Source organism: Equus quagga, chromosome 10 (assembly GCF_021613505.1).
Source record: "Equus quagga isolate Etosha38 chromosome 10, UCLA_HA_Equagga_1.0, whole genome shotgun sequence".
NCBI classification, from domain to species: domain Eukaryota; kingdom Metazoa; phylum Chordata; class Mammalia; order Perissodactyla; family Equidae; genus Equus; species Equus quagga.
This window is the reverse complement of record NC_060276.1, coordinates 121219889-121247005: the sequence shown is the minus strand read 5'-3', so window position 1 is coordinate 121247005 and position 27117 is coordinate 121219889. Positions and strand designations below refer to the sequence as shown.

The 27117-nt window shown below is 43.3% G+C and overlaps 1 protein-coding gene across 4 annotated transcripts in view; it reads right to left on the bottom strand.

Annotated features, from left to right (window-relative positions):
* Window positions 1-27117, bottom strand: part of PRKX (protein kinase cAMP-dependent X-linked catalytic subunit) — a 114836-nt gene that overhangs the window by 32668 nt on the left and 55051 nt on the right. For all 4 annotated transcript variants that reach the window (XM_046673051.1, XM_046673048.1, XM_046673049.1 and 1 more), the window contains exons 4-7: window positions 18066-18185; window positions 11420-11515; window positions 7531-7588; window positions 2048-2125 (exon numbers count right to left, since the gene is read on the bottom strand). In XM_046673051.1, coding sequence (XP_046529007.1) covers window positions 2048-2125; window positions 7531-7588; window positions 11420-11515; window positions 18066-18185 — 352 coding nt within the window. The remainder of the gene's footprint in view (window positions 1-2047; window positions 2126-7530; window positions 7589-11419; window positions 11516-18065; window positions 18186-27117) is intronic.

The window sequence follows — 27117 nt, the reverse complement described above, 5'->3', positions numbered from 1 at the left end:
GTTCGCCGTTCCAATCCTGGGTGCAGACATGGCACTGCTCATCAAGCCATGCTGAGGTGGCGTCCCACATAGCACAACCAGAAAGACCTACAACTAGAATATACAACAATGTACTGGGGAGCTTTGGGGAGGGGAAAAAAAGGGGAGAAGATTGGCAACAGATGTTAGCTCAGGGCTAATCTTCCTAAAAATAACAAAAATAGTAAAGTTCACATAAATCTTATATGTTAAAAAAAAAAATAAAAGAAACTAGACTATTGGTGGTGAGTACGATGCAGCCTATACAGAAGCTGATATATAATAACGTACAGTTGAGGGGCAGCGCAGGGGTGTAGTGGTTAAGTTCACGTGGTCCACTTCAGTGGCCCAGGATTCACCAGTTCAGATCCTGGGTGCAGACCTACACATTGCTCATCAAGCCATGCTGTGGCAGCGTCTCACATAGAAGAATGAGAAGGATGTACAACTAGGATACACAACTATGTACTGGGGCTTTGGGTAGGTGAAAAAAGAGGAAGATTGGCAATGGATGTTAGCTCAGGGCAAATCTTCCTCACAAAAAATAAAAAAATAATGTACACCTGAAATTATACAATGCTATAAACCAATATGACTCCAACAAAATAATTTTTTAAAAAAATCAAAGAGTAACTTGAATAGCGTCATTTCCTTTTGTCTTTATGCCTCCACCCAATAAATGAGCTATTTCTATAAACCAGGCACCGTGAGTGAACAGAAGGGGCACGATCCTGGCCTTCAGGAAACTTCTGGCTCAGTAATGGCTCTCATGCAGTGTCTCAATCTTGGCTGCATGCTGTGATCCCCTGGCAAACTTATAAAGTTATGAAAATGAAATTACACAGAGACACCTTTTCTTGACCATCATTTTGGCAAAAAGGCAAAAGTTGCACAGCTCACTGCTCTTGAGGCTGTGGGGAAAGAGGCTTTCTCAAAACATTTCCCCCGGAATTGCAAAAATATGCCATTTCTAAGGAGGAGTATGTGGCACCATTACCAAAATTTCAAATGCCTCTATTTTGACCAATGGGCTCATTTCTGGAAATTCATTTTCACACAAATGGAATGGACAAGATTATTCTTTGCAGTAGAAGATTGGAAACAACACACAAAGGAATTATCATGTCATTTACAAAGAATAAGAGAGCTATCCAGGTATGTGGAAAGATCTCCAGGTTGTACTGTGAAGCGAAAAAAGCAAGACTGGAATATTGCATGTATGACACTAGGTTTTGTGTAACAATGGGGAAAAGACAAGACTATGTATATCCATACGGGTTTATATCAGCCTAAAGAAACTCTGGAAGGATACACAGAAAAATCTAATAAACATGGGTACTTATAAGCGGCTGGGAAGGGACAGACCACAAGACAGTGAGACTTGGCAATGCATGTCTTTTAATATTGATTTGGCTTTTGAACAATGCAAATATATGACCTATTCAATTTTTTTAAAATAAGTTAATACAATAAAATACTTGGACGTTAAAAGCAAGTCATTGACATCAGAGGTCTGGGTTGACCCCTACAGTCTGGGCAGGAGCCCAGGTAGCAGCATTTTTAAAGTCTGTCCATCAACTATGAAGGGCACAGTTGAGAACACAGCTATTGAGGACTCCTGTCAAAAACATATTCAGTTCAAAGAAAGATGAGCCACAGAATATTCTCCATCTAATCGAATGCCATCACTGTGCAATATCCGTAAGTGCTGGACACATGCCCTACCTGTGTTATTCCACGTGCCATCCCCTGTTAGAGAGGAGGGGAATGAGACTCATCATGGTCCTAGAGCTAGTGAGGGCTGGAGCCAGGTCTCAAAAAGTCCGACCACAAAAGCCCCATCCAGGTGCCTCTTTAGCGCTAAGACATCCGCTAAATAGGGAACTTGGCTCATTAATAATTTGAGATGATCAGGTGTATTGTATAAATTATGCATCCAGCACAGTCACAGAGTCAGAATCTGTCCCCAGAGAAGGAGAGCACAAGGATGCCGGGTTAGTTAAGAGTTGCCCGTTGATGTATGTTGTACCTTCAGTTTCCTTTGGGGCACAGCCTCCCAGTCCACAGTTCGGAACCACCGATGTCGCTTCACATCATCTGCTCCATTCTTCAAGAGAAACATGCATCATCAGTGTACAGAATTTTGACAGGACGGGAGAAAATATATTCCAAAGAATCACTACATTTTTTAGTGTAGAAACAAACAAAAAAAATTAGCTTGCTGTGTTTTGAGTAATTGTCCCTGGTGTGTGAGCTATTAGGAAAATCTCTAAATGAGGTTGTTTGTGTTTTGTTTGCCTTCCTTCATCGTAGAAACAAATCCAATCATTACGCTCATGTGCACACTACTCTGGACCAAAAAGCAAAGTATAATTATGGTTCAGATCCTAGGCATAAAATCAGACAGATGCACAGCGATTCCCGAGTTTGTTACCTGTTTCCATCTTGACAATTTTCTTTGATATTTATTACCCTCATCTTACAGACATAGAAACTGAGGTCCGCTAAATGATGTGATTTGCTCAGTATTGCCCAGCAAATAAATCACATGACTAGGACTCAAACTGAGGAAGTCCAACTTCAGAGATCTTCACCACCACCCAACATTACTTTCCGATTCACAATGTGTAGTAAGGTGTGTCTACTTCACTCTCAAGTGTTGGCGCCAATGGCTAGCTGGCAGACATCACTACCATCATGACCTCTGAAAATTCCTCCCAAGTTTTCAGCCTTCAACTGCATACTTCTCCCTTTTTATTGTGCTTGTAGCAATTTTTTTGTAACCAATTAAATGTGAGGGAAAGTAGAAGACAGAAACATGTGACCTCTGTGATATAAGAGCCAGTGCATCTGAATTTATGGAAGTGTATCAATTCATATTTTTTAAAGTTGTAAATTTTTTGTCTTCAAAAAAAAAAATTAACAGTTGTCATAACTCCAAAAGAGAAAAAATAATGATGCCATATTTTTTTTTACTTTTTTCCAATTGTATTATTTTGACAACTTTTTCTTTTTCTAATGGAAAAATATATTTTTCAACTACATCTAAGTTGAACAACAAATATCTGTTGAGCATTACTTTGAGGAATGCTGAGAGAAGGCAAATAAGACTTCAAGTTTACTCTAAAACAGATCAAACTCTAGTATGGATACTAAGGTATCGTGATAGCCAAATACCTAGATTATCTATATAGGATGCATAGATAGATAGATAGATGATAGATAGATAGATAGAAAGATGGATGATGGAGATGGACGGATGGAAGAATGGTTGGATGGATAGGGTGAAGATAGAGAGAGAGATGATAGAGAAAGATGTATGAAAGGATGGTTGGATGGTTGGTATGTGGATAGATAGATGGATAGATGATACATAGATACATAGATGGATGGATAGACAGACAGATGATACACAGACAGAAGATAGACAGATTCAACTAATACAAGAGGAAGTGTAAGAGAAAGTGTTAGAAATTTTCCAAGTGTGGAGGACAGAGCAATGTTCATGAGGATGAAAGAGTTAAACACAATGGGTACGCTTCAGAAGGAGAAGGAGAAACACTCCAAATGAAGAAGCACCAAGAGGAGAAAAACAGCAAGCTGTGACCATGAAAGGTATCTGGAGGGGTTACTAACCAATCAAGGCTGGTGTTGAGAGTGTATCATGAATCCAGTGAAATGCAAGGTGAGAAATGTAGGATGGAGAGGCTGCTGAATGCCAACATAAGGCCCTTGGGCTCTCCACTATAAACAACAGACCCTTTTTCATAGAGAGGTGAGAGAATTGATGGCAAAAGCCAACGATGGGGATGCGTGCAAACAGGAAGCTCCAACCACCACCCAGAATGCAGGGAGACACCCTGCCCAAGGACAGCGACACAGCACAGAAGGGAAAGATGGTGAGCCTTGGCGAAAGAACAATGACCCCTTTGCTGGACCTGCCCTACCACTTACAACTCAGGAACACATTTTCACTTTAATTGGGCAGTTTCTTCAGCCTCTTCCAGCCAATCTCCACCTCAGGAAGCCCAATCCATACCCTAAGTCCTAGCTTGCATGTTTGTGAGTGTTGTTTCCAGATTCCATTGACCAGAAAAGCTTGTTCTTCCTCATCCCAGGATACCTAGAGTGGTCACTACATGCAGGTCATCTGCGTTGTCCCTGAAGACCTGACAAAGGTCCCTGCTTCTTGCTGCACGTCCGTGGCGTTAAAACCAGACTCATCCACCCACACGAAGAGCTGTGGTGAGGACAAGCCCAGACCACGTCCCTGGATGGACAGGCTCAGATGAAAGCCCGGGGGCACCCAATGCCCTAGTCCTGAGCATCCTTCTCCACAAATCCAAACTTCTCTACATGGACTGGCTCGCTCCTCAGGGGTACAGGTATCTAAAGACAATAGAGGGCTGCTGGCTGGGAGCAGGTTACAGGCGAGCCAGCCTTCTGTACTTTGGTTCTGGTTGTGTGTGATAAATGAAGCACGCAACACTTAAATGTCAACAGAGCTTCATTTTTACGATGTCCTCTATTGGAAGCCGACACATAAAAGTGGATCGGGTGAGCATTAAGCCTAAAACGAATGTTGGGCTCAAAAAGAGGTTTTGGCACACAGAACATCCTGCCGTTAAGTTTTTAGCAGAACGTCCACTTGAAAGAAATAATGATTTCCTTTGTTCCTTCTAGGAAATAAACACAAATCATTATGTGTCGAACCATTATGTTGTGCACCTGACACTAATACAATGTCATATGTCAATGATATCTTAATAGAAAGAGGGATGGTAGTGTCCTCCTTGGAGAAACAAATTTAAACAAAGGCAGTATTGAAAAAAATGCAAGTAACACAACTGAGTGATGACATAAAATTGTAGGAGCTGAGAGAAGCAGAGAAAATATAATTTATGGACTTTGGGTTCCTCATTTGAGGGGGAGGGGAGGAAGAGTCTTTCCAAAATCCCATAATCCCAGGCTAATCATGAGATAAACATTTGACAAATCCCAAAAGAGTGGAATTCTCCAAAATAACTGACCAGTCCTCAAACTATCGAGGGCCTCAGAAACATGGAAACTCTGAAAAACTGCCACGGCCGAGAGGAACCTACAGAGACAGGATGGTTAAATGCAATGTGGGGCATGGGATGCGATTCTTGGAAAGAAAACCTAAGGACATGGAAATAAAGTGTGGACTTCAGTTAATAATGACATGTACACACTGGTTCATGAAGTGTGCCAGAGGTACCACACTCAAGATGTGCATAATAAGGGAAACTGGGTGTGAGCATATGGGAGCTCTCTGTACTATCTTCTCAGTTTTTCTCCAAATCTCAACCTCTTCTGAAACATAACGCCCATTAAAAAAAATAAGGTGAGGAAAGTGGGCTGGGAGCTTCTGAGCTTGGAGGCGCCCCCGTGCTATGATTCCACAGCCTTTATCACGCACACTCTGACATCGCATCGCAATATGATGTTGCTGGGTTCCTGGTTCCTCAAGTTACAGATTCACTACAATGGCTCCCATTGATGATACCATTTCTAACCGTGCAATGGAAAAAAAAGAAATGGCAAACGATGCCAGCAAGGTACTATCCTGAACCCTACCTCTGAGTCTAGCAAATAATTTTCGTACTATTTGTCCTAAAATGTCAGAAACCTTGGATGAACAGCCAATCCATATCACAGATTTGTTTCTTTCCCCAGGAATGGCCAATAAGTTAGCTTTTAATCCCCAGCTTAGAGACTTGAAGATCTTAGTCCGAATCCATGAATAACATGAAGGACAAATCTGGCCACTGTTATGGACTGAACTGTGCCCCTCCCAAAAGACATGCTCAAGTCCTAACGCCCGGGAGCTGTGAATGTGACTTTACTTGCACATAGAGTCTTTGCAGATGTAATCAAGTTAAGATGAAGTCATTGGGTTAGGCTCCCAATGCAATGACAGATGTCTTCATCAGAGACAGAAGAGGAGAGACGCAGACACAGAGGAGCAGCCACGTGAGGATGGAGGCAGAGACGGGAGGGAGGCAGCCACCAGCCCGGGGACCCTGGAGCCCCAGACACTGGAAGAGGCAGGAGGGACCATCCCCTGGAGCCTCCAGAGGGAACACGGCCCTGCGACACCTTCATCTCAGACTCCTGGTCTCCAGGACTAGGGGACAGGATAGATTTCTATGGTTTTAATCTCTCAGTTTGTGGTACTTTGGTACAGCAGTCACAGGAAACAAATATACCCACATAAAGAGAGGGGCTCAAGAGGTCTGTGGGGATCAACTCTCGTCCATGGGTCTACTGTGTCTCTCAAGACTACAACCGCGGGGCCAGCCCTGTGGCCGAGTGGTTAAGTTCATGTGCTCCGCTTTGGCGGCCCAGGGTTTTGCCAGTTCGGATCCAGGGCACGGACATGGCACCACTCATCAAACCACGCTGAGGCAGCGTCCCACATCCTACAACTAGAAGGACCCACAACTAGAATATACGACTATGTACTGGGGGGATTTGGGGAGAAGAAGGAGGAAAAAAAAAGAAAAGATTGACAACAGATGTTAGCTCATGTGCCAATCTTTAAAAAAAAAAAAAAAAGACTACAGATGCCCACAGATTCTCTCAAATTCAGTGATGCCAAAACAGAACCGAAACGTGTGTCTAAGATATCATACCATTTATGCGACAGTCAGTCCCTTAAAAATATTTCCCTTCACGTGAAAAGTTTGTAAAAATCATACATGATGTACAACTTCTAAAATAATGATTAATTCACACACAAACGTGTACACCGTGTTTATAGCAGCACTCTTCATGAGAGCCAAAACGTGGAAACCACTCAAATGTCCATCAACAGATAACGGTAAACAAGATGTGGTCCATCCATATTATTCCCATAAGGGAATATTACTCAGCCATGAAAAGGAATGGAGTACTGACACATGCTACAACACGGATGAACCTTGAAAACATCATGCTGAATGAAAAGAAGTCAGACGTAAAAAAGTCACAGATCATACGATTCATGTATATGAAGGCCCAGAATAGGGAAATCTATAGAGATGGAAAGTGGATTAGTGGCTGCTTAGGGCAAGAAGCGACAGAAAGATAGGGGAGCGACAGCGTAAGGGTATGAGGGATCTTTCTGGTCATGAAAATGTTCTTCAAAATTGACTGTGGTGATGATTGCACAACTCTATTTGTAAATATATTAAAAGCCACCAGACTGTACAATTTAAATGGGTAAACTGTGTGGTATGTGAGTTATATCCCAATAATGCCACTTAAAAAAATAAAATAAACAAAATAATAACTGATAAATCTCTGTGGAGTCACGTGCTTTTTTTGGAGAGAAGAGGAGAGGGGATTTAGATGCAGACCCAGTTTGATTCTGCAAGCCCAGAAACCCAGATGTGAAATTTGGCCAATGATTAAACACGCATGCCTTTGTTGGTAACTGTAAATTTGTGGTGTCAGATGACAGGAGCTTATAATGGATACCACTTACTATATACGGACACCACCACTGACCTTCATGTTTCCCAGTCGTCTTGTTCTGTCAACAACAAGCAGCTTCCTAACGAGGTCTCTGTATGGGGGAAGGAGACAAAAACATGTTGATACGGAGCGGGCAAAGACAGCATGTCAACAGCAGTAAAACCTACCCACTACATATGCATCTGGCCAGCGGTTCAATTTTCATTTTGGCTAAACGTTTCCTAGCACTCGATTCTTACCGTTATCGGTTCGCAAATAATTTATGCAACGCTGGGTTGTGCACACACAGGGTCGGCGCTAAGGGGAAAAGGATGACTGAATCTTTATACTGAAAAAGGCCTTTGAATACAAGCAAGAGAAATATGTGGCCCCCTCACCCACCCGCCGAGGATTGTGCCACTTAACTTGAAATATACCTGTCAGACTGTTCCTGCCAAAAAGACAACGTCTGCTTTTACCAAAATAACCAGTCTCGCTCTGCCCTGGGGGGTATACTTATTTATGAGATTCTTGTTTTAGAAGGCTCGCTTCCCCATCAGTGCACAAATTATTGTGAGTCTTTTAAAGTCTGCTGGTTCACGTAGATATTCCTCCCAAATAATGGAGCGTGTCAGAATACAGCAAGGAGGTCCGACCAGGATGGGAAGTTTGAGATGAGTTTTAAGACCTCCAGAAGATAGGCTAGCTCTAAGAGTAGACGTTAAAGGGAGCAAAAAGTATAATGTGCGGGGATGTGTGTTTATATACAACACATAAACTCTATTATGTATGATAATGTCCAGGCATTTCAAGTGTATATGGACGTCCCCCGGGACCGTCAACAACCCGTGACCCAGCTTTAAGCATCTAAGCTTTCCTGATGTAAACTATGTCCCGGGATGAGGAGAACAAACCCAGACTCAGTCCACGCCGTGGGCTCGGTGACCAGCTGGGAAGCTCAATGAGTCAGTGGACATCCTGAGCCCAGGGAGGCATATCTGAGGGTGCAGGGACCCAAGGTCCCTCACGCCTAGACTGTGAATCAACCAGGTTCCTACTGATCTCAAACTTCGGCAAGGAACAGCTGTGACCACAGACTTTCCCAACACTGCGCATCCTGAAGAAGGAGGGGAGAGCTTGCAGACTGGCCAGCGTCTCTGTCTTTAAGTGAAAATCCAAGAGGGAACACCGGCTCACCGGAGGCTCAGAGACTCTCGAGCAGGGCAGAGAAATACATGGGCACCGAAAACTTAGATATCTTTCCAGGACTTGCTGAGTTTCTCCTTCATTATTTTCACATACCAAAAAAATAAAACGAGGTCGTCCAACATCACCCTCCCAAAACAACCCCAAATAAACGTGTATTTTCTTTTTTTTCCCTATTATCTACCCAGGAGTGCACACATTTGAAGTTTCCTGTACTGGGACTATAGAACAAAGGTTTATTTAAAACACAAAATCAAACCCTCACAAAGCAGCTTGGTCCTGAAAGCACAAAGTACAGATGAAAAGGGACCACTGAATATGGCAGAGCCACCCAGGAACTCTGGGACTGTGAGAGGGGGCCCCCACGCTGGGACGGGCTCTGTGTCTGCTGGCAACCCCTTGATTCACGTCAGCCGAAATTCTAAATCTTATTTACTATCCTGGTGCTGGCTGGCTTCTCTTGATCAGACACTTTCAGACAAGCAGAAACAGTTGTAAATACTAGTTCTACCAAGCTGGCAACAAGCCCCAAAGCTTTTTTCTTCCTTTTCAATTACATATATTCCTATAAGGAATCTTAGTCTCTTTCCAAAGAGAAATGTTCCAACACAACAAGTTGACATGGTCAAATGGTGAGGTTGTGTGAATCCAGAAATTGAGAGGCAACATTCTACCATCACAGCCACCCAATGACAGGAATCTGGATACGAAATGACTCATGAGGGTCCCGCTACTCAGTCAACTTGTTAAGATCTGGCCAATAATGGGAAGAAGGGACGTTTTACTCAACCACCGCTGGCAATCATCAACTGCATCAAAGAGTCGGAGATTTTCTGCTCTGGCTGAGCCCCCACAATGGGAATATGGGGGTCCCAGGGCAGGAGGAAAGGGCCCAGAGCTCCTCAGATGAGGAGGTCTTCAGACCAAAGGATTCCAGAGTGGCCACTGCTGGTTCTCGCTTCATAATAAAGATAAACGATGAGAAGAAGTGAGGGAGGTGGCCGCAGACCAGACTTAATATAAGCTTCTGTGTTTTATTTCTATAATATCTTCTTTTCCATAAAACATTGGAAAGCTACTCAGTATATTAATATGACTGCTCCATGCCCTTCCCATCAATGACTGAAAAAATGACCTAAGATGTTATAGGTCGTCCTTTCTCTGGGGAAACTGCTCTTGGAAGGGTTTAAGTTATTTCTCCTGAGAAAAGGGGGCATAAATCCAATGAGCTTTGGAATTGCCCAAGGCCTTTAGGAGTCTACAGAACAAAGAGGCTAACTTCGAGAATGCATGAGACAGTTCATGCTTATTTCCCCTGAGGCAAGTGCATTAAGGGCAACACCTAAGTCACTCCCACCACAGAGTGGGTTCCACCAACAGGCATCTGTGCCAGGAACAATAGACGTTCATACCCTGTAGATTTACCCAGAATTCCAGGTGGTCTTAGGTGACCATCAAGCGACAGATCTGCCAATGCTGAGAAACATTCACCCTGACCTAACATCTGTTGCCAACCTTCCTCTCCTTTTTTTTTTCTTTTCCTCCCCAAAGTCCCAGTACACAGTTGTATATTCTAGTTGTATGTCTTTCTAGTTCTTCTATGTGGGCCGCCACCACAGCATTCCTACTGACAGACTACCGGTGTGGTTCCACACGTGGGAAATGAACGCAGGTCACCAAAGTGGAGCACACCGAACTTTAACCCCTAGGGCATCAGGGCTGATGCAGGAGGAAATAAACTTTTGAGTGCTGTATCTTAACATTCGCTGCATAAGGTGCCCCTTCTAGATGACTTATTTTTTAAATGGAGCCTCCTTTTCTTGCTAAAATCTTTGAAAACCTGCGTGTCAAACACAACAGAAGCCAAGAGAAATACCGTCTTCCATTGGGACTGAGACCATCTGGTTAGGGGGCATTCAGCACTAAGAAACACAACTGGAAAAAGCCAGTGGCCCCAGTAACTGATCCGTTGTCATGAAATAAGTTTTCCCTGAACCAATTTCCACAGGATACTTTTAAAAAATTTGCAAAGAAAAAGAGAAAATTTCAATTCTCAATTAAATGCATTTAACTTGATTTTTGTGATCCAATGAACTCATCTGGGAAATACACTGAAACAACTAGAAGTCTGGACTCCTTACGGTGCAAAATGGCTAAAAGGTGACCAGATCGACAAAAGTATCTGGAAAACCAAAAACATTCCTATATTTTTTAACTTAGTTTTTTTCCCCCTATTGCCTCAAATTTAAAGAAATGCAAACCCAAGGTTATGAATATTGAAGCAATGCAAAAGTTCCTGAAGTAACATGCTCATCACTCAACAGTTTAGCATGAAAAAGGACTTGAAGAATGAGAATAGTTTAAGCAGAAAAGATGAATTCTGCTAAACCCATCAACACTTCTGCCCACTGCAAAACTTGCAGGAGGAGGGGGAGCCGATCCTTCTTGTCAAACTCCACAGCGGCTGTCTCACTGAATACGGTAACACATGCCTTTATTTGCTAATTGTGAATATCACTTATCTCCAAAGGCATCAACTATGACCACAAGTCATTAAAAAGTAAAGAATCATCAAAACAGAAAACGAAAACCTTTCCCCTTTTTGTGGAAAAGATGACTATCCCAAAGAACTTGAGCACAGCCCGTGGACAGACACAGCTCAGCAGATGCTCTGACCGAGATTTTCAGATGGCTTAAAAATAAATAGACCCAATGAGGAAGGAAATGTTTTACTTACTTTACACTGAAATCCAAATGTCTCGGGAAATCGATTTTGCCTGCAAGAATTTTTTGATAAATGCCAAATGGGTTGTCATCAAAAAATGGAGGAAACCTGTCGGAAGAATAAACATCCCTTTTTAGTGGAGAGCAAGTATGGAAAAACCCCTACTTCGTAACGATGACTATCTCTGCTAGACACAGGCAGATCAGTTTATTTCACACCCCTACTTTCCTCCCAGGCTGGAGTCACGGATGTCTTGGAGCCCACTGTGAAGGGATGGTCTTAAGAAGAAAAGCAGGAAGAGCCGCAGCCCAACGCACAGGAAGGTCCAGCAGGGAGGAGGCAAGGACCACGAGACCCTCTGACCAACTCTCGTGGTTGCTTGCACAACATCAAATGTCACCTGCACTAGATCGCGAGTGAACTTCTTTGCATTCTTCACCTAAGTCACACTTAGGGAGGTGACACCAAGACTGGTTTCCAGCTTAGACCTTAGCACAAAGGTTTAGCCCAGGATTTGGCCCCCAGGTTGTTTTTGTAAATAAAGTTTTATTGGCACATGGCCATGCCCATTTGCTTGCTGTCTGTGGCATAGTCACCAGAAGTAAATATTATATTCCTGGTACAGAATGTCAACAGACTTATCTTTTCTAATGTCTAGACAATGAAAAAGAAATCTGAAATAAGCTAAGCTAAAGAAGAAATACACTTAAAACTGCAAAGGCCAAGAAAAATCTAGAAGTTGACCAATAAATTTATATACTAGCTACTTACATGTCCCTAGGCACAAGTTATATCCTTGATATTTTCTCATTTTGTCCAAGGCAAAGACCCTCAACCCAAAAGCACCACCTCCAATTAGCTTATTTTGAACTAGATCTTCTCAGTGAAACAAGCAATGGCAATATCTTATAAAATGTTGTTTTCTAACGATACCCTGACTGATGATTGCAAATCTCAAGGAGCAAAAATAACTCTCCTGTTGATTCCAAATCAATTCCTGAAGTTTTTAAAGAAAAATTGAGCAGAGTGGGTAGATTGGTGGCCTCCAAAAAGATGTATCCATTTTCTTACCCCACAACTGGTGAATGGGACCAAATTTTAGAGTCTTTGCAGACGTGATGAAGTGAAGGATCTGAGATGAGGGCGTCCTGGAGGAGGTGGCCCTAAATCCAAGGACAGTGTCCTTACAAGAAACAGAAGAGGAGACGCAGACACAGAGGAGAAGCCACATGAAGATGGAGGCAGAGACGGGAGGGAGGCGGCCACCAGCCCAGGGACACCTGGAGCCCCAGAAGCTGGAAGAGGCAGGAGGGACACTCCCCTGGAGCTTCCGGAGGGAGCGCGGCCCTGCGACACTTTGATTCCAGACATCTGGTATCCGTGACCAGGAGAGGATGAATTCCTGCTGTTTTTAAGCCACCATGTTTGTGACAATTTATTATGAAGGCCACAGGAAATCAATATACATAATATACATATTAACTCTGCAAATATATTAAGTATAAGGGAGAGTAGAAAAATATAAAAAACTAAAAAACAGAAATACAAAGTACAAAAGCAGAAATTGGGGGCCGGTCCCGTGGCTGAGTGGTTAAGGTTCCACATGCTCCGCTTAGGTGGCCCAGGTTCATGGGTTGGGATCCCGAGTGTGGACCAACTGCACTCATCAGCCGTGTTGTGGAGGAATCCCTCATACAAAGTAGAGGAAGACTGGCACAAGTGTTAGCTCAGGGCTAATGCTCCTCAACAAACAAAAAGAGAGGAAGATGGGCAATGGATGTTAGCTTAGGGTTAATCTTCCTCACCAACAAAAAAAGGTAGAAATTACTGAGAGAGTTGAAGGAGAAGAAGAGGTAGGTTAATCGGAAAAACGGAAGATATTAAATAAATGTAAACGCGGCTGTGTGTGAGATGGCATCAAACCCCTTTTTTTCCTTAAATGACATTTCGGTTCCTCAGTTTTACACTTTGGCATGACTAGAGACAGTGTTGAGAAAGCAACAGCTGTCTCTCTGTGAGCCATTGGTTATTAAGATCTCATAACTACAACAATTCAGCCATTTGTGCTTCTAGAGTTACAAGCTACCATGTCTTGAGCAGCAACCCAGGCCAGGCTCAGCAGTGAAGGCCTGCGCGTTGACACGCATCCCACTCTCGCCAACTGTGAAGACTGTAGTTAATAACTCCACGTCAGCCCTTCCTCCACTGCCAGACACTTTCTCCAACAATGTTTGGGGGAGTCATAGTCCTCTTTCTTGGGTGGCAGCCCTGAGTACATTCAGCTGTGTGATTTCATCGGGGAAAGGTCCATGTTCACAAATGGAGCACTAACCACCAGGAGAAAATGTGTCATGCATACCTACAAACATTTATGGAGAATATTAAACTTGTGTTCTCGGGAGGCTGGCATTACGTGACCATATCATGGGAAAGGTATGTCAGCAGAAGTTTAACGAGTGGAAAAAATAATAAATGAGCATTCACAGATCCTGCCCGAAGGAAAACGCAGGGAGAACACAAATCCGAGAGGCGGGACTCCCACTGCATGTGCAAAGTGCCCTAGGAATTTCTCAAATCTCTGTCCGTAAGCCTACAAAATACTTCCAATTCTCAAGAAACAGGCAGCGAGGGCTCATTATGCGGAATCAGGCGTTAGAGGTGACGTAAAGTTAGCTGTGATGAGAGCTGTAATCAAAAGGACACGCTTGGCGTGAAGGCAGCCTCAAGAATTTCACCTTAGTTCACGCCAATTCTGCCATTTTGCCCACCATCCACCCATGATCACTTTTATACAACCCTTCTTCCCACCTAAATCTTGCAGTAAAAGATGCTCCAGAAAGAGGTGCCATAGTTGTTGTAACTTCATGCTCTTCATCAGACTCGCAGAGATCCCCATTAGAAAAACATGGTCCTAAACTATCAGCCAAAACGTCATCTGCTCAACATTTTAACAGGGGGCTGGCCTGGGAAGGCGGGTCCTTTAGAAATGGGTTCACGCGAAAGAAAAAAAGTTTTTGGAGAGAGAAGAGAAGGGGGGGGCTGCTATAATTTCACCCTGTTTTGACTTCTTCCTCAAAGATCCCTTGCTCTGATACGCTTGGATGAAACAGAAAAATCTCTGTTCTTCAGAAAAAGTGCCAAAAGCAACAAGCTGGGCGATGCACGGGTTGGAGGCAAAGTGTAATGAAAGAAAGAGCCCTAGAGGCCTGTCTGAGGCAGGAGAGCCACGATTCTTAACTTGGGGTCCCAGGGGACCCCACGGTTCCTCAAGGCCTTTGCAAGAACTTGTGAGGTCCTTTTTCTGACTACAACTCTGAATGCGGTTGCATTTTCTTCATAAACCTCAACCAAAACAACATATCACAGCAGACGGTGCAGAAAACGAGGAAAATCCAGGTGCCTTGGATTAAGCTGGGGGTTAAAGAGATTAGCAAAATGTAAAACAAGGTTATTCTTCTCTCTAGGTGCTTTTTATTCTAGGAAGCATAGCTATTTTTTCATTAAAAGTTCGATTTAGCTTAATCTTTCATCAGTTTATTATTTTATATAAATTCATGTATATATTTTTAATTTCAGTTTTGACTTCAAATGCAGTAAATATTGACAGATACAACCCCCACAGACAAAAGCTCTTTGGGGTTGATAATAACTTTTAGGAACGTGATAACTTGTGGGAGAGATGGTTGTTGAAAACGTTTAGGGTCAGTCCTTAGGCCAAAAGGTTTGCAAATGCACTGCACTGCAGTTAACGTTCCACATGCATGAGACTGCAAACGCACACCCCACCTTCCACAGAAACAGGTCTGTGCCACTGAACTCTCCAGAGAGAGAGATGTGAAAGGGGATGAGGACGAAAGAAACCACAGCTGAGCTTGGTGCTACTGAAAAAGCCTATGAGCGATTCTGTTCCAGAAGGTACCATGCATTTTTTATCTGACCTAAACATTTCTCACTCAATGAAAATAAAATGCCAGTTATGAGATGATCTCCCACCAAAATCACATGGAAGGTTTTACCCAACAAATGGTTTTTCTTGTACCCCATGAAAGATTTAAAGGACCAATTAAAGGAATAAACAGTCTGTCGCTTGATCCTGCAGAGGATGCGAATATAGAAAATGGAAATCTAATAAGCAAGATGGAGACAAGAGGACTTTGCCCAACAGGCATAACAACCCCGTCCAGTCGGCCACCAGAAGTCTCTGGGCTCAAGGGGGCGAGAAGCGCAGGTTGGGTCCAGTGGTCTCGTGCAGTCAAGACACACCACCTGATGGCTGCAGATTCTGGTAAGTGCTGTAAAGAAAACAGAAGGAGTGGAAGGGCAGAGCAGGGTCCAGCCAGGGGGACGACCTACAGGAGTCTTGTAGGCAGGGGAAAGGCTAATGCCTCCTGGCATGAATGAGAGACAGCAGGGCGGCCAGTGATCCCAGGGGAGGGCCAGGCCACAGTCTGAGGTGCTGCAAAGGTGAGCTTACTGTGCTTTGGGTTAGGAGAGGGTTTTAGTTGTTCACGATCAATTATTCTAATAATAGAAACTAATAATATATCAGATTCTAATTACATCATTTTCTACTATACTGCATTCTAAGTTCTAATACAGTCTAATAATATCTAAATAATTCTAATAATGATTATATATAATCTTAATAATTCTAATATATGCTAATAACCTGTTCTAATTCTATTCTAATAACTTTCTATTCTATCAATATTATATTCTAATAGTATATTAGGCCCCAATATTGTGTTTACCAATAAGATTCCATATTATTTTATTCTATAATATTATATTCTACCCTAATAATAAAGAGAAAACATAGGACACGTGGGCCTCATTCTGTTTTAAATCACCAGACACCAGGATTCAATTCTCCTCAGACAATACTGCCCTCTTGTGGTCAAATCATATTACAGAAAGACAACGTGCTATAGGTATCACAGTGGAAGCTGATCTGTATGGGTGTATAAATAGTTACAACTGTTGTATCTTCTCCATGGATTGATCTGACGTGTAATTTCTTTTAACCTTTGATTGGCTTGGGACTTCCTGAGCTAGGGTGTATATTAAGAAATCTGGTTCTATGTGAACTGCTGGAGACATTTGAGTAAAGAGTAATAGAAAATTCAAAATAGATGATAGACTGATTGATAGATATAGACAGATAGATGACAGAGGATACATAGATGATAAATAGAGATGATAGATGGATAATTGATAGACGGATGATACACAGATAGAAGATTATTATATAGATAAAAGATAGCTAAGAAGATAGACGATAGGTAGGTAGATAGATGACAGAGATGATAGATGGATGATAGGTAGATAGATGGATGAGAGAAAGAGGACAGATATAGACAAATGATAGATAAGCAGAGACAGAGATGATAGGTAGGTAGATAGATGACAGAGGTGATAGATGGATGATAGGCAGATAGATAGATGGATGATAGAGGATAGATATAGATAAACAACAGATAGATAAGTGGAGAGAGAGATGATAGGTAGGTAGATAGATGAAAGAGACGGTAGATGGATGACTGACAGACAAACACGTAAACACAGGTTTTCACATATTCCACTCTGGCTGGCCACAGCCTCAATGCAGAAGAATGACTCCCTCTTTCTTTCCACCTGAAACCAAGGAAGGTTTCTGGGTAAAAACCTCTAGACTCACCCTGCAGGAAATGAGACAGGTGGAACAGGATGTGGCTTTTCCTACAACTGGGAGTAAACTCACAGTGTCTGCAAGACTCACCAGCAGGAAACACATAAGCTGAAGAAGGATGGACAAAGGGAAGAGGAGAGAGGGCGGAAGGAGGCCGAGGCGTGGCCAAGTGCCCCCGGCAACTGTCCTGGGCACCTCGCCGGCCAGCTGCCTGTCGGCCACACCACCAGAGAGAAGAGCCTTTAGCTCAGAAAGAGCCGCGCAGTAGAATATTTACTCGTGGGTGCACACATCCACAGCTCCCTTGTTTCTAGAGGCTGTCATTGGGTAAGGTGGCACAGTGCTTCATCGTCTCAGGAAATTCCAGTCAGGAGAACATACATGAAACATCTAATAACAGGATGAGGGTGAACCCCAACTCCGAGACTTCTAAGAGGGGGATGCTTGCTTTACATTCCTGGTAGAGGAAAATCAGACTTGTCTCATGCCTCAGGCGCACTTGAACATTTAACATGATGCTTTGACAATCGGTCCACCTCTTTGGTATCTGGATGCGGAGAAGATGTGACCTTCCAAATCTTGTCCAACCCAAGTTTGGGATGTCAGGAGAGCACACACTCTTTCCTTCCTGGCACGCTGCTCGTTCATAAAGTCCTAATTTATTTATCCTTCTGCAACACGTACATTACTCAGCTCTGCAAGTTACTCCAAAAAGAGTCCATGCAGAAGACAAATATATTCAAGGATGACGGAGACATGTAGAGACAGGAAAAGGATCTCAACAGACGTGCACTGTAGCTTCTGCAATAAGTCTGTGTTTTTACTCTCATGAAAGCAAGCTTAAGTGTCGGTTTGCATTGCCCTGGGACCACACCCCAAGTGTCTGCAACCCCAGTGCACAGTCCCAGGAGTTCACAAAGGCAGGGCGAGTGAGCAGGGGAGGGAAGCACTGGGGAGTAAGTGGTGATTCTCCACAGAAGCCCTACTCACCCCGAGAGCATCTCAAATATCAGGATGCCGAGCGCCCACCAGTCCACGGCTCTCCCGTGGCCTTTGCTCTGGATGACTTCGGGGGCCAGGTACTCGGGCGTTCCACAAAGGGTCCACGTCCTGCGGACAGAGATGGGAATGCAGAAAATTCAGCTGTGCTTGACGAACACATTACTCTTAAAAGAAGCTGAATCTTACAGTAACTTAGTTGACCAAAATGATGCACGTCCCCCACCCCATGGATACACTGTAAGGGATAAAGAGAGTAACATTGTCTTAGCAACATTGTCTTACTAACATTTAGTAACTTGTCTAACTTGTTCCCATCTAAACACTCATTAACACAAATAGAATCTAAGTCAGTCTTGTTATCATTGCTGCCCATTGTTACTGTTTACCCTTGTTACTCAGAAGCAAAAAATCCACAGGACCTGTCTTCCTATAAAATAACATTAAAAAGAACAAGTCAAGAATTCACTCATCAACCCCATCTCAGTGCGCCCCCGAAGAATGCACCTGTCTGCTCCTTGTGTCTAAATAAGCTAGGTCTGTCCTACGGCAGGGAATTGACAGCTACTGCTAGTGGTCTTTTCCACCTGCTCTTCAAAAGGTCTGGCGTGTTTTCAATGCTTTTGTGGGTTTGCGGTCATTTTAGTTTCATCAGTGGCTTTTGGAAATCCTTAGGTTAAGGGACAATGGGATCTTTGGGGTTTAAACAAGGCAGAGAGCTTTGGAAAGGATTTTCTCTGCTGACGAAGCGACACTTGCAAAAAAATTAGCTTTGAGCCCCACCTAGAGGAAGCAAGGATTCTGACCAGCCCAGCTGGACCGTGCATGAATGGTGGAACTTTCTGGTTGTCTGGTTTGTTGGTTTTGATTCCGGTCACCTCTTCCTGTGCTGCCTCAGATCTCTCTTTGTCATAACAAGTGGGGGAAGGAGTTCCTTTACTCTTCTCCTTAGAAGAGAATTCTATTTACACTTAAAAAGAACCACAATGTTTCATTAAAATCTATAGATTTGGACAGTCTCTGCTGACATCTCTAAATTTTATGCTCTATGGAAAATGCAAGACCATTTTTCTTAATTTTCTAATTTTCCTCAAAAAATTAATAATAGAATTACCATATGAACCAGCCACTGCACTTCTGGGCATATATCCAAAGGAAATGAAAACAGCATCTCAAAGAGGTACCTGAAGCCCCATGTTCATTGCAGCGTTATTCACAATTGCCAAAACATCAAAACAACCTAAGTGTCCATGGATGGATGAACGGATAAAAATGGGGGCTATATATACAGTGGAATATTATTCAGCCATGAGAAGGAAGGAAATCCTGCCACTGGCAACACCATGGATGGACCTAGAGGACGTTACACTTAGTGAGATAAGCCAGACAAAGGCAGATACTGTAAGATCTCACTTACACGTGGAATCTAAAATAGTAAAACTCATAGAAACAGAGAGCAGAAACAGGCTAGGGGAGGGGGGAGTGGGGAGAGGTTGGTCAAATGGTACAGACTTTCAGTTATAAGATGAATTAGTTGTGGGATCCTAACGTACAGCAAGGTGACTATAGTTAATAGTTAATATGGTATTACATACTTGAAATTTGCTGAGAGAGTTGATCTTAAGTGTTCTCACCATCAAAAAGAGAATGGTAACTATGTCAAGTGACGGACATGCTAACTGATTGTGGTGATGACCTAACAATGTATATTAAATCATCACACTATAATCTTTAAAAAAACCACATTGTAGGGGCTGGCCCCGTGGGCGAGTGGTTGGGTTCGCGCGCTCGGCTACAGGCGGCAGTGTTTCGTTGGTTCGAATCCTGGGCGTGGACATGGCATTGTTCGTCAAACCACAGTGAGGCAGCGTCCCGCATGCCACAACTAGAAGGACCCACAACGAAGAATATACAACTATGTAGAGCCTTTGGGCAGAGCATAGCCCTGCCAACACCTTGATGTCAGGCTTCTGGCTGCCAGAACTATGAGACCATAACGTCCTCTTGTTCTAAACCCCTTAGTTTGGGGTACTTTGTTATGGCAGCCCCGGGAAATGAACACACCCCCATGTCTGTCACATCACGTGGGCCACTCACACAATTACACTTTACTTCTAAGCACCTGGGGTCTTCACACTCCCTGGTGTGTATTATAAATTGTGTTGTGTAATGGAATACAAGCTAAAGGATGGCATGAGAGGAAAAACGTCTGAAAATACCACTTTGGGGGTCAAGAAAATTGGGATAATGATGTCCACACCTGTCTCTTTAAACACTTTGAGTACCCACTCGTGTGCTCAGATTTTGAGAGTATGCTAGGTCACTAAGGTGGGCAGTAACAGGTCAGACAGAGGGTGTGACAGGGTTTCCGTGAGTAAGAACTTGGGGTCCTCCTTGTGACTTTGCCCCCTGATTAGCAAGAAGAAAAGGAGTCAAAAGTGCAGAGACAACCGCTTCACATTCATTAGAAAGGCTACTATCAAAAAACAGAAAACAACAAGTGTTGGTGAAGATGTAGGTAATTGGAACCCTCGTGCACTGTTGGTGGGAATGTAAAACGGGGCAGCCACTGTGGAAAACGGTACGGAGGTTCCTCAAAAATTAAACATAGAAACACCATATGATGCAGCAATTCCACTCCTAGGTATACACCCAAAAGAAATGAAAGAACTTGAAGATATATTTGTACACACATATGCGTAGTAGGATTATTCTCAAGAGCCAACAGGTGGATGCCAACACACGTGTCCATCAATAGATGAATGGACACAGAAACTGTGGTCCATCCAAACAATGAGATATTTATTCAGCCTTAAAAAAGCAGGAAATGCTGACACCTGCTGCAACATGGATGAACCCTCAGACATCATGCTCAATGAAACAAGCCAGTCACAAAAGGACAAATACTCTAAGATTCTAGTCATAGGAGGTCCGCAAGAGGAGTCGAATCCAGAGACAGAAAGTAGATGGTGGGTGCCAGGGGCTGAGGGAGGAGGATGGGGAGTGAGTGTTTAATGGAGACAGAGTTTCAGTTTGGGAAGATGACAAAGTTCTGGAGATGGATGGTGGGGATGGTTGCACAACAATGTGAATGTGCTTCATGCCACTGAACTGTGCACTTAAAAATGATTAAGATGGTAAATTTTGTTATATCTATTTTGCTACAATTAAAATTCTAAAAACTACAGAGATAGAAGTGGAAGGAGCAGGGTGCCCCCCATGGAAGGGAGGTGCAGGAAGAAGTGTCTGATGAACAGAAGTCAAGGTAAGGTGACAAGGACCTAAGGAGAGGTTGGACAAAGGGTTGCTTTGGAAGGGATCCGGGAATCTATAACCCTAGATAGAGAGCTGTGCCCAAGCTGTATCCAGCTGGTGCTCTACTGCCAGGTAGAATGTCACTTGGGGCTCTTCACTTAGCAATTCCGACCTCAAGCTCACCTCCAGACCACACCTGCCTGTCTTGCTAAATGTTGCACTTGTGTTTGGCGCCTGTCTCTAGACAAAAGAAGTGGCTCCTTAGGAGAGGAAAAAAATATAGATACTTTGTAAAGGACTCCTCCAAAAAGCCATGCGATGATAGAAGTATTGATAGAAGAATCTCTGTTTTGCAGATTTAACATAGAGAAAACAAAAAGGTACTTCAATATAGTCTGCTAATGGGTATATCTAGCCACTTGGCACTTCCTTTGCGCATCACACCAAGCGTGCACCAAGCCTGTTTTATAAGCAGCACATTTGGTCCCAGCCCCCCCAGGACTGCTGGCATGATGGGGATTTTGGGTTAGGCCCCTCAGCTCCTCCCACGAACCCACCCAAAGGTCCTCTTGGGTCTCTCTCTCTGCTTCCTTCCCTGTGACACCTCCCTATTCCCAACCTCCAACTCTTTTTTTCACATAACAGACTCTTTCCTATTTCCCCATAACCCCCTGTGATAAAAACAAACTGACTGCGATCAAAATTTCAAATCCTGTTGAAGGAACGGGGTCACGTTACCCCGGCTCAGACAGAGACTTTGCAGTCCCTGGAATGGGCAGTCTGGCAAGCGGCTGGGAATGAAGGTACGGCAGGGGGAAGCAAATACAAGGAAGGAAAGGAGGGAGGGAGACCCGGTTCCTCTTACGCAGAGTAAAGTAGGAGGGGCTCACTCTACCAGCTGCTCAGTTCAAGTTAGAGCCAATCATGGTTCATGGAACAACCTGGGGGTCCAATGGGGCGCTTCTCACCCCCTAGACTTCAGTCTAAGGACTGAGTCGGATGCAGGCTATTTTAGAAACATCCCTTCTCCCCGCCACGCCCAACTGAGTCAACCTTGGTTGCTTTGGCTCATGCCACTGTAATTCTGCAGAACAATCAACTTATTAGCCCATTAATGCTGGCTTTCCAGGCTGGTAGCACATGCAAGGTCGCCTGAAGGTCGCTTGGAAGCCTAGCTCTTAGCTGATCTAAGACCAGGTGGAGGTGGTGGCAGGTAACTGTACACGCATCAGGGGCAGCATCTCCTCTTGCATTTGGAAATGGGAGTCTTTTTTCGGCTCCATCCTAGTAAGGAGCACAGATCAAAGGCTGTGTAAATTTCCAGTTTCCAAGTAGCCTCAGGCAGCCTGACACCTCGAGAGTAAAAGCTTCCTAGAAAAAGCCCCAATGCTTCCTGGATGTATAGAGGCATTGATTGCTATAGAGGTTCAGGCTGGGTAAATATGCTAAGACAAGATGGAGAGCCCTGTGTGTTATTCTGAGACTGCTGGTCCAGGCTGTGAATTATCCATGCCTCTGGTCTTATCTCCTTTTGCTCACTTGGCTCTTGGAGAGAAGGCAAGGTAACACCTGTCGTTCTCAGTTTCCTCTGTTATCAGTTCCACTACGGCGGGGTGTAGGAGGCTGTGTTAACCAAGGAGAGACAGGACGCTCTGTACAATACAGAATCAAATGTTCATGTGTTCTTAATCCCCTACTGCCTTCCGTGGCATCCTACTGGGGTGAATGTGTTCCCTCCAAAGTCCTAAATCCCAATGCCTGTGAATGGGATCTGATTTGGAAATAAGGTCTTGCTGATGTCAACAAGTTAAGATAAGGTCATACTGGATTAAGACAGGACTAATCCAATGACTGGTGTTCTTATAAGAAGAGGAAGAGAGAGAACTCTCTCCTCCACATGAGGACACAGTGAGAATGAAGCCATCTAAAAGCCAGGAAGAGAGTCCTTACCAGCGACCTAATCACCTGGCACCCTGATCTTAAACTTTCAGCCTCCAGAACTGTGAGAAATAAATTTCTTATAAGGCCAACAATCCTATCAGATTAGAACCCCACTCTCCTGACCTCACTTAACTTTAATTATCTCCTAAAAGTACTATCTCCAAATAGAGTCACAACGAGGGTTCGAGTCTCAACACATGAATTTTGGAGGGACACAATTCAGTCCACAGCAGTGGTGATGATGGTGATAACGATAATGACGGTGATGATGATGGTGATGGTGATGGTAATGGTGATGGTGGTGGTAATGATGGTGGTGGTGATGATGTTGATGGTGATGATGATGATTATGATATGATGAGAGTGATAATGATGGTGATGATGGTGACAGTAATGATATGGTGATGGTGATAATGATGATGATGGTGCTGGTAATGGTGACGGTGATAGTAATGATGGTGATGGTGATAATGATTACGACAATGTGGTGATGACAGTGATGGTGATGATGATGACGGTGATGACGATGATGAGGATGATAATGTCCACCCAGTGCTTACTATGTGCCGGAAACAGTTCTAAAGAAATACTTTTTGATGAACAGATCCATCCATTCTTACCAACAGTCCTATGGGGTAGGAACATTCCTCCTCATTTCACAGACAGGCAAAGCAAGGCACACAGAGGCAATAATGACACACCCAAGCTCACCAGCTAGGCAGTGTCACCGGTCCAATACGAGGCAAGAATCCCCATAGCTGCCCTTCATTCCTAACCATTGCTTTCTGGTGCTTCCATAACAGAGGCTCGTGATAACAGAAAGAAGTCTGATCCGGAAGCAGGAAGGTACTACCACTTGGCCGTTGTGGGAACGTGGGCACCTCTGAGAGCCTTGGATTTCTCATCTGTGAAACGAAGACGCGGAACTGGAAGAATTCTAAAGTATCGTGTGTGAAAGAGAGAGAGAGAGACAGGCAGACGCACTGCGTCTGCTTCAGGAATCCTTAGCACTTCCCAGGCCCACGAGTCTGTGTAGCATTCAGGGAGTAAACCATAGCGTTTCTGACACACCAATACAAGGGGAGCCACGTCCCTGGCAACCTCTATTCTACTTTCTGTCTCTACAATCTGGCTCCTTGAGATACCTCACATAAGTAAATTCAGACAATATTTGGCCTTTTGTGTCTGGCTTCTTTCACTCAGCATCATGTTTTCAAGGTTCACTGAGGTTGTAGCATGTGTCAGAACTTTACTACTTTTCATGGCTGAATAATCTTCCAGGATATGAATATACGTTCTGGTCACTTTTGAGCAGCTCACAAAGCAGATGGTCTAGTTCCAGGGTAGACAAACTTTGTAAACGGCCAGATAGCAAATATTTTCAGCATTGTGGGCCATCAGGTCTCTGTCACCAACATACAACTCTTCTATTTGTAGCATGAGCGCTGCTGCAGACAGAATGTCAACAAACAGTGATAACGTGTTCCAATAAAACTTTATTTATAAATGACATGTGGAGGGCCGGATCCTGCTGGCACAGTCTACCAAGCCCTGGCTTGGTGGAAAGAATTAGATAGAGGGAGAGGAAAGGATTTCAAAGCCTGGCTTTGATCAAATACTTGACAAATACTTGAGATGTATGACACCTGACATACATCTCCATCCTGTACAACTTTAGTTTTCATATCCATGAAATGAAGGCCCTCACCAGTTTCATGAATTAACTTATGCTTGGTTCTCTATTTTCCTAAATAAAAGATTAAAGGATTAGAATCCACATCTCAGCCACAGTGGCACGTACAGAAGTCAGCTGTGTGTGGCACTGAGAGCACTTGTTGCTGTGAATAAATTACCTGGTTTAACAAGATTTTCAGGGTAAGCAAAGAGATACAAGAATAATTCATAAAAATTAAGTGAAAACCAATAGCCTTAAACATGATTTGGAAAGTTTGGATGACATTTACCTTTCTCTTTCAAAAAAAAAAAAAGCATTTTTCAACTTTGTCCATTAAGAATGCCTAGAAGCAATGAAACTCCAACATCAGAGAGCATCCAAGTACTCACAGAGTGGTCTTTAAATACTATTTCCCACCCGAGAATCCAGGCTTCCACCTTGAAGAAACAGCTGGCTCCAGGGTGGAAGAAGGACATATATAAAGGGTCCTGGGCTGCTTCTAGTGAATGAACGCAAGGAAGTTCTCAAAGCCAATGGGTTGTCTACAAAAGGGTACAGGAGGCAGCTTGAAGTGGTTCCTACATAGGCGGGATTGTTTTTTTTTTCAACTGAGTCATAATTCACATAACATAAAATTAATCATTTTAAAGTGAGCGATTCAGGGATATTTAGCACATTCACAATGTTCTGGAACCACCACCTCAATCTAGTTCCCAACTAGACATTTTCATCACCCTGAAAAACAAAACTCTGCACCCATTAAGCAGTCACTCCCTACTAAGATGGGGCCAATTTAAGCATTAAAAAAAAAAAAAAAATTGCTTTGGAAGAAAATGCATGAGATCACATGTTTTCTGAGTAGAGACCAACAATGTTTAAAAGACGCATTGGCAGCATTTGAGATCACTAAGGTCCCAGGTCATGATTTTAAAAACCCTTAAATAAAGTGTAAGAATGAAGCATGCCCCCTGCCCACTCGTCAAGGACAGTATTTCATGGTCACCCAATGGCTAAGCGGGTGAAGTGTTTTTTTTATAGAAAAATTCCAGCTATGAAATGCAGAAGGGATGTCAGAGAATGTCACCATTGTGCCATCTCTCTTGGAAGGCTGGAGCAAGGCAACCACCATCAGAGGAGCCAAAACCCACAGTTCGGTGTAGATGGGAGCAAGAGTGGACAGTAGGGAGGGAGGCTGGGCCGGTAACACTCAGACCCACAGAGCAGCCATCTTCACTCCACTTACAGCAAGACAAGGATGTGGTCCGTGCTTCTTGCTGGACACAAAAGCCACAACAGAAAGTCAGCACCAGCTATTTCTCAAAGACAAAAAAGAAAGGAAGGAAGAAAAGGACGGACGGAAGAAGGGCGAAAAGGAGGGTCCAATGGCCCTGCCTCTAATCCAGTCCAGAGAGCTAACCACTGGCTTACAAGAATCCAGGGGACAGAAGAACAAGGAAAGTGACATCGTGAGGAAGCAATCCACATAGTCTAGATTGTGGGGCTTCCTACAGGGCAAATGGCCCAGTGTATCTGACAAACATATGGCAGAAAGGGAAAAAAAGTTGGAAGGTGAACTTTATGGATCAAATGGAGCTAAAAGACAAATCAGCCAAAAGCAGTGTGGAAATCTTGGTTAGATCCTCATTTTTGAGACATTTGGGGGAAATTTGAATATTGACCGGGTGTTAGATGATAGTAAGAATTTTCTTATAGAATTTTCTCAGATGTGATAATGGCATTGTAGTTATTTTTTTAAAGTTCAGGATCTTTTAGAGATAGGATGGCGGGTATTTGCTTTATAATAATTCAAGAAACAAAAATGGGAGAAGGGCAAAAACTTCCAATCAGGTGGCAAAGCTTTGATGCCTACTGAAGGCGGGTGATAGGGACAAAAGGTATTAATAGAAACTATTCTCTCTACCTTTCTGTCTGCTTGGAAATGTTAAGTAACAATTGTAGAAGACTAGGTTCCATGTTACCCTTAGCAAGATGCCAGAAATAAAAATCCAAAGGACAGTACTGAATTTATAAACCTACAATAGAACAACATAGAATGATAACAATAGATAACAATAATAATACAATCGAATCATAATAATGAAGGAGCTGTTGCAGAGAGAGAAAACCACATCTCAGAAGGTATCCTCTGTATTTTACTTATAAAACCAAATT